Source organism: Anomaloglossus baeobatrachus, unplaced genomic scaffold (assembly GCF_048569485.1).
Source record: "Anomaloglossus baeobatrachus isolate aAnoBae1 unplaced genomic scaffold, aAnoBae1.hap1 Scaffold_4635, whole genome shotgun sequence".
Classification (NCBI taxonomy): domain Eukaryota; kingdom Metazoa; phylum Chordata; class Amphibia; order Anura; family Aromobatidae; genus Anomaloglossus; species Anomaloglossus baeobatrachus.
This window is the reverse complement of record NW_027443977.1, coordinates 19,425-31,400: the sequence shown is the minus strand read 5'-3', so window position 1 is coordinate 31,400 and position 11,976 is coordinate 19,425. Positions and strand designations below refer to the sequence as shown.

Below are 11,976 nucleotides of genomic sequence, written 5' to 3'. Positions count from 1 at the left end.
ATAAAAACAACTGATTAACCATTGAAGGGTTTGCTGACCTGTTATGGGCTGAGAGCCCTCTGTTGTGAAATATTTCATCAGAGTGAGGCTATATTTATGAATGGAAAAGAGGTCCCACTGATGAATTCTATTACATTGTAAAAATATCTTTATTTGAGGAATGAGAATCTAATCTGATAGATTACAACGTGTGATACACTATGGAACATATGTAATAATTATACCCCTGATGAACCTCCACCCAAGGAGGCGAAACGCGTTGGGTAATATTTCTTGGGGCTAATTTGTTTACGCTTTTTTTGACATAAAAAGAATACTGTATGTTTATTTTATCCTACTACAGTACTCTAGAATTATATTTTCTTACACTGTCCTACCAATAATACATATAGTTCAAGTTTCTGTATTTGAGAGATATACAGTGCCTACAAGTAGTATTCAACCCCCTGCAGATTTAGCAATTTTACACATTCGGAATTAACTTGGCATTGTGACATTTGGACTGTAGATCAGCCTGGAAGTGTGAAATGCACTGCAGCAAAAAAGAATGTTGTTTCTTTTTTTATTTTTTTTTTTTTAAATTGTGAAAAGTTTATTCAGAGGGTCATTTATTATTCAACCCCTCAAACCACCAGAATTCTGTTTGGTTCCCCTAAAGTATTAAGAAGTATTTCAGGCACAAAGAACAATGAGCTTCACATGTTTGGATTAATTGTCTCTTTTTCCAGCTTTTTCTGACTAATTAAGACCCTCCCCAAACTTGTGAACAGCACTCATACTTGGTCAACATGGGAAAGACAAAGGAGCATTCCAAGGCCATCAGAGACAAGATCGTGGAGGGTCACAAGGCTGGCAAGGGGTACAAAACCCTTTCCAAGGAGTTGGGCCTACCTGTCTCCACTGTTGGGAGCATCATCCGGAAGTGGAAGGCTTATGGAACTACTGTTAGCCTTCCACGGCCTGGACAGCCTTTGAAAGTTTCCACCCGTGCCGAGGCCAGGCTTGTCCGAAGAGTCAAGGCCAACCCAAGGACAACAAGGAAGGAGCTCCGGGAAGATCTCATGGCAGTGGGGACATTGGTTTCAGTCAATACCATAAGTAACGTACTCCACCGCAATGGTCTCCGTTCCAGACGAGCCCGTAAGGTACCTTTACTTTCAAAGCGTCATGTCAAGGCTCGTCTACAGTTTGCTCATGATCACTTGGAGGACTCTGAGACAGACTGGTTCAAGGTTCTCTGGTCTGATGAGACCAAGATCGAGATCTTTGGTGCCAACCACACACGTGACGTTTGGAGACTGGATGGCACTGCATACGACCCCAAGAATACCATCCCTACAGTCAAGCATGATGGTGGCAGCATCATGCTGTGGGGCTGTTTCTCAGCCAAGGGGCCTGGCCATCTGGTCCGCATCCATGGGAAGATGGATAGCACGGCCTACCTGGAGATTTTGGCCAAGAACCTCCTTCAAGGATCTTAAGATGGGTCGTCATTTCATCTTCCAACAAGACAACGACCCAAAGCACACAGCCAAGCAAATCAAGGCCTGGTTCAAGAGGGAAAAAATCAAGGTGTTGCAGTGGCCTAGTCAGTCTCCTGACCTTAACCCAATTGAAAACTTGTGGAAGGAGCTCAAGATTAAAGTCCACATGAGACACCCAAAGAACCTAGATAACTTGGAGAAGATCTGCATGGAGGAATGGGCCAAGATAACTCCAGAGACCTGTGCCGGCCTGATCAGGTCTTATAAAAGACGATTATTAGCTGTAATTGCAAACAAGGGTTATTCCACAAAATATTAACCCTAGGGGTTGAATAATAATTGACCCACACTTTTATGTTGAAAATGTATTAAAATTTAACTGAGCAACATAACTTGCTGGTTTGTAAGATTTATGCATCTGTTAATAAATCCTGCTCTTGTTTGAAGTTTGCAGGCTCTAACTTATTTGCATCTTATCAAACCTGCTAAATCTGCAGGGGGTTGAATACTACTTGTAGGCACTGTATGCCAAATCTATCTATAAATTTACATTTTATATAAGTCTCTTTTTCAATGCATGGTTAATTATTGGATCTGGATGATAGTAATTGTGTATTAAAAATGTTTCTGCAATGAATGTTAAAAAATTGATGTATCATCATTAGTAACGTTGACTGGTGGAGCGATATAAGCCTTTTTTCAATATATTGATATTCAATAAAAGTTTAACGAAAAAATTTTTAGGAGTATTTTTTCTGTGATTTATACATACTGAATATTTCCAATGAGTTCTTTAAGCAAATACCAGCCGTCGCGCTACTAACCTCTATTCCGTCTTTGTTTTTCAGAATGTGAAGTTCATTGCAGTGACAAGTTTCTTGTGTCTTCGGTTTTTCTCCCCCGCAATAATGTCACCTAAGCTTTTCCATCTCAGAGAAAAACATGCTGATGCTCGCACAAGTCGGACACTACTTCTCTTAGCCAAGGTGACAAAGCTTTATGTATGTGTGGTTTGCAAAGAGCAAAATGGAAAGGTCCAACACAGATTTCATTGCAGTTGTTTTGCCACCTAACATGTATCTTAACCTTTTTTTTCTATTTTGTTTGTTTTTTGGGGGTTTTTTTTGCATTTATAAATCGTTAATTCAAAATCTTGTAAAAAATAGTAGGATTGGAAACATTGGCTCAATTAAAAGCACTAAAGTCTATGAAAAGTGCTAATAGCTCACCAGAAATGCAAACTATTGGGTTCACATCCCAAGAGTAGTATGTTCTAGCATTGTTACCTATTCCTGATATAAAATTATAGAATGTATTATATACAAATGATGAGGAAAGATTGGCCTATGGGGCTACCTGCATACACAAGTGCTTCTCAATAAATTAGAATATCATCAAAAAGTTAATTTATTTCAGTAATTCAATACAAAAAGGGAAACACATACTGTATTTTATATGGAGTCATTACAAACAGAGTGATCTATTTCAAGTTTTTATTTCTGTTAGAGTTGACGATTATGGCTTACAGTCACTGAAAACGCAAAGTCATTATCTCAGAAAATTAGAATATTATATATGTTGACCTACTGAAAGTCTGTTCAGTAAATACACTCAATACTTGGTCGGGACTCCTTTTGCATGAATTACTGCATCAATGCGGTGTGGCATGGAGGTGATCAGCCCGTGACACTGCTGAGGTGTTATGGAAGCCCAAGTTGCTTTAATAGCAGCCTTCAGCTCGTCTGCATTGTTGGATCTGGTGTCTCTCATCTTCCTCTTAACAATAAACCATAGATTCTCTATGGGGTTTAGGTCAGGCGAGTTTGCTGGCCAATCAAGCACAGTGATATTGTGGTTATTAAATCAGGTATTGGTACTTTTGGCAGTGTGGACAGGTGCCAAGTCCTGCTGGAAAATTAAATTGCCATCTCCAAAAGCTTGTCGGCAGAGAGAAGCATGAAGTGCTCTAAAATTGAAGCACTGACTTCAGCAGCAGTCCACTCCTTGGGAATTTCCAAATTTTTGAATGGCCTTTTTTTAACAATCTTTTAAGGCTGCGGTTATCCCAGTTGCTTGTGCACCTTTTTCTACCACACTTTTTCCTTCCACTCAACTTTCCATTAATATGCTTTGATACAGCACTCTGTGAACAGCCAGCTTCTTTAGCAATGACCTTTTGTGGATTACCCTCCTTGTGGAGTGTGTCAATGAATGCCTTCTAGACATCTGTCAAGTCAGCAGTTTTCCCCATGATTGTGTAGCCTACTGAAGTAGACTAAGGGACCATTTTAAATGCTTTGGAAGCCTTTGAAGGTGTTTTGTGTTAATTATTCTAATTTTCAGAGATAATGACTTTGGGGTTTTCATTGGCTGTAAGCCATAATCATCAACCTTAACATAAATATAAACCCTTGAAATAGATCACTCTGTGTGTAATGACTATATAAAATATTCAATTTTTTTGCTGTCTCTGTTTACATTTTTTGGTAATACTCTCTATAAGTCTTCATAAAAACATAAAATCAGTTTTTTTCTTCCACATTTTCTACTTCTTAATGATCTTATACTTTCTCTTATAGGCTGTACAGAATGTTGGTAATATGGATGCTCCAGCAAGCAGAGCTAAGGAGTCCTGGATGGCTCCACTGCAGCCAACCATCCAACAAGGAGTTTCTCAGCTGAAGGAATTCATCACCAAACTTATAAATATAGAGGAGAAGGAAGGTAGCAAGAAGAACACAACATCTCATTTTACTTATCCAGAATCCTATCAGTGCTTGGTTGTCACTGTTAGGCCACGTGCACACGTTGAGTATTTGGTGAGGTTTCTACCTCAGTATTTGAAAGTCAAAACCAGGAGTGGGTGAATAATACAGAAGTGGTGCTCGTGTGTCTATTATACTTTTCCTCTGATTGTTCCACTCCTGGTTTTGGATACAAATACTGAGGTAAAAAACTCACCAAATACTCAGCGTGTGCACATGGTCTTACAAATACTGAGGTAACAAACTCACCAAATACTGAACGTGTGTACATGGCCTTACAAATACTGAGGCAACAAACTCACCAAATACTCAGCGTGTGCACATGGCCTTACAAATACTGAGGTAACAAACTCACCAAATACTCAACGTGTGCACATGGCCTTAAAGTCACTACATGTACACTATTCCAATTATGTTTTGCAGTCATGATAGTTTCAAACAGCTAGCTGTCTTTTTTCTGAAGTGGCTTTGGTATTGCCAAACCCTGAAGCAGTTAAATGCAGTAACAAAACACTGTTAGGCTGCGCTCACTGAATGTGATAGGGGATACTCGTTTGGCTGCTAGATTGAGGCACACAGGAACAGCTTTCTATTTAAACAGTCCAGCCACTTTATTAAAGCACACTTAAATCACTTTCCAGCAATGAAACATGAGCTTTCTTTCGGCTATGCAGAAATATTAATGACATAAAGTTTGTTTCATCCTCGGGTATGCCCACATGGCACTGGATCCATCCCAGCAGTAGTATCTCAGTGGAAGTATTGCACCCTCCACTCACTGAGCTCGGGTACACTTGATGCTCAGCCCAATGTGAGCCGCTTGCAGCGCTTGAATGACTTACACTGGCGGTAGCAACAATGTGATCAGATGTAGTATGCGCCCAAAAAAAAACAAAAGGAAAAACCTTGCCCACCCACCCCCGGAATTGATCTGTTTATGGCTGGCTTCATGTGTTTGAAGACCGAAACTGCCCAATCAGTGATTTCCATTGGGGTTCAGGTCAAGTCCAGGTCCCAAACTGAAAGTTCAGCTGATCCTTCCGAACTGAACTTACATGGACTCGCTCACTTTAGTCCTGTGCAATTTCTTTTTTTGTGAGGGTTTTGCTATGATTTTATAGAAGATGAATATGTATTTCATTGCCATCGGAGTAAATATATCCCTATATACCCTGATGGCTGCATAGCCATTCACAATCCTGCTACTTGCTATTTGACATACATGGTGAATCCATCCTTAAAAGGAATTTGTTAATAGGTTTTTGCTATGTAATCGGACAGCAGCATGAGGTACGAACAGAGGAGAGCAAGACCAGTTTAGAGTTTTAAGGGAGAGCTATAAACTAGTTTTTACCTGGCGACTCCGGACTTCAGGGAATGAGTCCCAGTGGTTGGGAATAATCATGTCCCTATTGCAAGGGGCAATCATACTTGGGCATTTTCTTTGTCTCCACTAGCCCCAAACTGGTCTTCTGTTAACACATTTTTTGATGCTTTAGGGATGATCTATTATAGGGTCAAGGGGGCACAGGCAAAGATCATGAACCTGATGCAGAGGGGTCGCACTGCTGAGGACTGTAGTTCCGATTTTCAGCAATGCTCCTCTGAACTCCTGTGGAATGATGCACCTCTCAGCTGCCAGTTCCACACAGGCCATTTACATACTGTTAAGGACGCTCTGGCTTTACATACTCCACTTTGTTCCTTGGGGAGGCCATAACTCAAACTATTCATATTGTTCGAAGAATTCTGGAGAGACATGATAAATGACAGGAGGTTTTGGTCATTTTTAACGAGTCAATCCACTTACCTGAGGCGAAAACTTTGGAGGTAGGAACAGCCAGCTCACAGGCCGTTGAGAACAGACGTTGACCTGATCTCACACTCTGCCTCTGTTGTGGTTGCACTGGACATTTCCTTAAGAACTGCTTGGCATGCCCTCAAGCAAGCAAGTCATTGGGATTTGTCGAGAAGGTTACCTAGACTTCCAGTTATCTTTTTACTCCTCAGATAAAGTACTGCTGAACATGGAACTGCTTTTTCAAAATCAGTCATTGTCAGCATTCGCTTTAATTGACTGTGGGTTTGCAGAAAACTTCATTGTTTCAGGACTGCTTTTGGACTAGGATTAGGAACAATTAGGGGTACTTCTCACATAGCGAGATCACTAGCGAGATCGCTGCTGAGTCACAGGTTTTGTAACGTACCAGTGACCTCATCAGCGATCTCGCTGTGTGTGACACTAAGCAGCGACCTGGCCCCTGCTGTGAAATCGCTGATCGTTATACACTGTTCTGGTTCATTTTTTGCTTGTTGGTCTCCCGCTGTGCAGCACACATTGGCGTGTTTGACGGCGGGAGACCAACGAGCACCAACTCTGTGTAAGCAGTGTACGCTGGTAACCAGGGTAAATATTGGGTAACTAAGCAAAGCGCTTTGCTTGGTTACCCGATATTTACCCAGGTTACCAGCATACACCGCTTAGCGCTGGCTCCCTGCACACGTAGCCAGGGTAAATATCGGGTAACTAAACAAAGCGCTTTGCTTAGTAACCCGATGTGTACCCTAGCTACGTATACAGGGAGCCAGCACTGGAAGCCTGTAAGCGGTGTACGATGGTAACCAGGGTAAATATCAAGTAACCAAGCAAACCGCTTTGCTTAGTTACTCGATATTTACCCTGGTTACCAAGCGCAGCATCGTTACACGAGTTGCTGATGGCTGGTGGCTGGTCGCTGGTGAGATCTGCCTGATTGACAGCTCACCAGCGACCATGTAGTGACGCACCGGCGATCCTGACCAGGTCGTATTGTGGTCGGAATCTCTGGTACGTTGTTTAGTGAGACGGTACACTTAGATTGGAAGGACCAATTTAAATTGTTGGCATTAACAGGAGGCCCTTACTCCAGAACCTTGTCCAGCAGTGGAATTCACACTCCGATTGGGACTCTTCACTCTGAGTCCATCTCCTGTTATGTATTGGATAACGTACCTGCAGAGTTGGAAATTCCATAGCTGCGTATTCATAATCCTGTCATTTTAAAGGGTATATCTGGGGTAGTTTAAAAAAAAAGTGTGCCTAAGCAATAATTGGCAGGAAGATTTTACCTACGTGCCTGTTGTGCCTAGCGCCATTCTTTGTTGGCCCAGAGTATTCACAGACTGCTGCTGCCAACGATACAGTGGCTTTGTCAACAGAGTGGCAGCTTCTTTTCTGCTCTGTTGATGAGGGACAGTCTCTTGTTTTTATTTCTTTACCGCTCTATTTTTATGTCTCTAAGGTTCAGGTTGTGGACTAGGTCAGATTCGGTGGACATTACAGAGCTCAGAGCTGACATCAACCCCCAAAAATATAACCCCAATTGCCACTGCACCAGGGCAATTGGGAAGAGCCGGGGTTTAACCTTGCTTATCCTAATAAATTAATAATTTTAAAAAATGGCATGGGGTTCCCCCTGCTTTTGATAACTAGCAAAGGTAAAGCAGACAGCTGTGTGCTGATATCAGGCTGGAAAGGTCCATGGATTTTGGCCCCTTCCCAGCCTAAAAATACTAGCCCGTAGCCACCCCAAAATGTGCGCATTCATTAGATGCCCTAATTCTGGAACTTTGCCTTGGCTCTTCCTGACTGCCCTGGAGAGGTGGCAGTTGGGGTAGAATTTTTGGGGGTTGATATGTAATGGCAGATGGCATCAAACCCAGGGGTTAGTAATAGAGAGACGTCTATCAGACACCACCATTACTAACCCGATAAGTAAAATGACACACACAGGAAAAAATAGTTTATTTGAATCAAGATTCTGCCACACTATCCCTCATTCACCAACTTATCAAAATTGTTTCGACAATGCCTCATCATAGTCCACGAATAACGAATGCAGTTTCAGCGTCTGTGTATAGCCGTAAAGTACAGCTATTCACAGGCGCCGGGTAGTGAGACAACTCTTATCAGAGCCACCCACTCAACACTGCACTCAGTGACACTCTGCAATGTTGATGAGCATTGTAGTCACTATATGGCGCCTGTGAATAGCTGTACTTTGCTGCTATTCAGTTGCCGTAGCTGCATTTGTGGATCCTGGACTACGACGGAACTTTTTTTATAATAAATTGTTGAACCAGCGAAAAAGTTGGGGAGTATTTTTTCAAATAAACTATTTTTTGTGACTTTTTTCTTTTCACTTACTCTGTTAGTATTGTCTGATAGACGCCTCTCAATTACTAATGCTTGGGCTTGATGCCAGATGACATTAGACAGCTGAAATCAACCCCCCAAAAATATTACCAAAATTGCCACCGCACCAAGGGCAATCAGAAAGAGCCGGGCAAAGCACCAGAATCGACGAATCTAATGTGATGCGCCAATTTTGGGACAGCTGTGGGCTGATATTTTTAGGCTGGGAAGGGGCCAATATCCATGGATTTCCTCAGCCTGATAAAGCAGACAGCTGGAGACTGATATTATCTTGGCTAGTTATCAATAATGGGGCGGGCAGACCCCACGTCGTTTTTTAAAAAAAATATGTATTTAGTTCCCAGCAGTGGCCTGGGAGTCAGAGATGTGTCCAGGGATCTTCCCCATGCTGTTCCCATTCCATTTAAGTATTTTTTCCATCCATTTCAGCAATTGTTTTGCCTCCACAGCCCTCCTGTTATGGTCTTCTGGAAAAATGCTCAAGTTCCCCATTGACTTCCTGTCATGATTCGCCTCCCTATCCACATGGCTAGGGGGCGGAGCCTTCTCTTGGGCCTCACTTCCGGCCCCTGCATGCCTTAAAAGCTGACACTTCCAGTGAACCAGCGCCGGCTATAAGCTTAGCTCTGCTTTGCCTGTGATTGCTGGTCCTGTGAGTGATATCCTGATATGTCTGTTCCTGTGCCCCCGTGCCCTTGTCTGTGTTCTGTCCCCTGGTCGTCCCTCCTGTCCTGTGTCCCCCCTCCTATTCCCCACTCGGTTGCTTCCTCCGGTACTGACCTTAGCCTGACTTTGACTTCGCTTCTGCTTGCCCCTCCGGTCCTGCTTCTGCCCGTACGGTGTTTGACCCAGCCTGTCTGACTATTCCTCACAAACCCTGCAGTTCTGCCTCTCAGTTGTGCTGATTAGGCAGTGCATGAGAACACTGTGCATTTCCTTCCTGGTTCTCATTGCTCTGTGTAGTGTCGTCTGCTGCAGAGCTCTGTCTCCCCCTGGTGTCAGGATTACAGTATAGCCGGCCCCAATAGGCTTTATCTCCATAGGGGAAAAAAAAAAAAAGCCATTTAATTCTTGGTAGTGGGATTCAACAGGATAACAAACTGTAATGGATCCAATCAGTACTTTGTGCAAGCAAGTATCCAACCTTATGCAGCTGGTGCAGGATTTGGCTGCAGAGCATCGCACCCTGGTAGCTTCACACAATATGCTGCAGAGTGAGGTTTCTGCTTCTGCGAGGGCCACCTCAGTGGCAGTTACCTCACAAACCGTAGGACAGCATAGTCCCACTGATGTCCAACTGACCTCCCCCGAACCCACGGTGATGCTCCCCAATAAATTCTCGGGGGAGAAAAACCTATTTCGGACATTTAGGGAAAGTTGCAGGCTTCTTTTCACTCTCCGGCCTTGGTCCTCGGGGAATGAGACCCAGCGGGTGGGGATCATCATGTCGTTACTTAGAGGGGGTCCCCAGACCTGGGCGTCTTCCCTACCCCCTTCGGCCCCGGAACGGCATTCGGTTGACCTCTTCTTTGACTCCCTCGGGGTTATATATGACGAACCAGACCGTGTACGGGTGGCTGAGGACAGGATCATGTGTCTCACTCAGGGAAACTACACTGCTGAGCTTTATTGTTCTGAGTTTCGGCAGTGGTCCACTGAGGTACGATGGAATGATTCTGCACTCAGGTGCCAATTCCGGAGAGGTCTTTCGGACTCTCTGAAAGACGCTTTGGCTCTTCACCCTCCTCCCAGCACCTTGGATGATGCGATGACGGAGGCAGTTCGTATGGACCGCAGATTACGGGAAAGAAGGGGAACCATGCATGAGATTCTGCCCCCTCTACCTAGGGCACCTTCTTTGCCGGCTATGGAACAGATGGAAGTTGGAGCCATCAGTCCAGATGAGAAGGAGAGGAGAAGACGCCGGAATCTCAAGCTGTGCTTCTATTGTGGACACCATGGACACTGGAGGAAAGACTGCCCGGCTTGCCCCTCCGCTGAACTGTCATCGGGAAACTTCTAAGTCTGGGTAATGGTCGAGGAGGTTACCCAGACTATCAGGTACCTTTCCTCTCCTCCAATAAGATACTTCTGAATGTCGACCTCCGGGTCAAGGAGTCGGTCTGGTCTGCTACTGCCTTTGTTGACTGTGGGTCTGCTATGAACTTCATTGACTCTGAGTTGGTCCAAAGATTAGAGTTAGGGACAGTGAGGTTAGAAGGACCCATTCAACTCCTGGCAATTGATAAAACACCGCTGCCTCAAAACCTCATTCGGTTTGCTACAGAAAAATTTACTCTGGTGATTGGGTCTCTGCATTCTGAAACTATTTCTTGTTTTGTAATGGCCAATCTCCCTGCTGGATTAGTGTTGGGGTATCCATGGTTAAGGTTACATAATCCCGTTATTGATTGGGAGTGTCGTACCATAGTCAAATGGAGTCCTGCTTGTCATAAAAGGTGTTTACAATCTGTACCTGTATTCTCCGTACGTCCTGAGGGTCTTCCGGAATACCTGAGGGACTACGGAGACGTATTCTCGGAAACAGAGGCCGAGGTTTTGCCGCCTCATCGCCCATATGACTGTGACATTGATTTACTTCCCAATACCAAATTGCCCAAGGCCCGTTTATATCACCTCTCTGGTCCAGAAAGGGCTGCTATGAAATCATACATATCTGATAGTATACGTAAAGGGCATATCCGTCCTTCTTCTTCCCCTGTGGCTGCTGGGTTCTTTTTTGTAAAGAAGAAGGACGGAGGATTAAGGCCATGTCTCGATTTCCGAGAATTAAACAAAATTACTGTGAAAAACACGTATCCGCTTCCACTCATCCCTGATCTCTACAACCAACTCTCTGAAGCCCAGTGGTTTACCAAACTAGATCTCAGGGGGGCCTATAATCTTATCCGTATTAGAGAAGGGGATGAGTGGAAAACGGCCTTTCTGACGTCAGAGGGGTTATTCGAGAATTTGGTGATGCCTTTTGGTCTAACAAATACCCCTGCGGTGTTTCAAAATTTCATCAACGATATCTTCTCTGATTTTCTTGGTCGTTTTGTGGTCATCTATCTCGATGACATTTTGATTTATTCTGCCGATAGAGATACGCATATTATGCATGTTCACTCAGTATTACAGAGATTACATGATAACTATCTGTTTGCCAAGCTTGAAAAATGTGTTTTCTCTGTTCAGGAAATAGCCTTTCTTGGGTTACTCCTTTCTCGTGATGGGTTTAAAATGGACCTAGGAAAGGTGCAGGCTATCATGGATTTGGTGCAACCCAGGGATATCAAGGTGCTACAACGCTTTTTGGGTTTCGCTAATTATTATCGAAGGTTCATTAAGGGGTTTTCTCGAATTGCCAAGCCATTGACTGACCTTACACGGAAAGGAACGGATCTGCAGAACTGGTCGCAAACGGCTGTCCAGGCCTTTCTTGAGTTAAAGGACCGGTTCATGTCCGCCCCAGTCCTGGTACAGTCTGACCTCGAGGCGCCGTTTGTTGTTGAGGTGGACGCCTCAGAGG

The 11,976-nt window shown here is 43.8% G+C and overlaps 1 protein-coding gene across 1 annotated transcript in view; it reads left to right on the top strand.

The window, feature by feature from the left end:
* Positions 1-2,332: 2,332 nt before the first annotated feature.
* The window catches only part of LOC142280906 (ras GTPase-activating protein 4-like), a gene marked incomplete at both ends in the record, with an annotated part of 29,060 nt that continues 19,416 nt past the window's right edge, over positions 2,333-11,976 (top strand). The window contains 2 exons of the mRNA XM_075332789.1: positions 2,333-2,470; positions 4,064-4,208. Of these exons, the coding sequence (XP_075188904.1) occupies positions 2,333-2,470; positions 4,064-4,208 (283 nt within the window). The remainder of the gene's footprint in view (positions 2,471-4,063; positions 4,209-11,976) is intronic.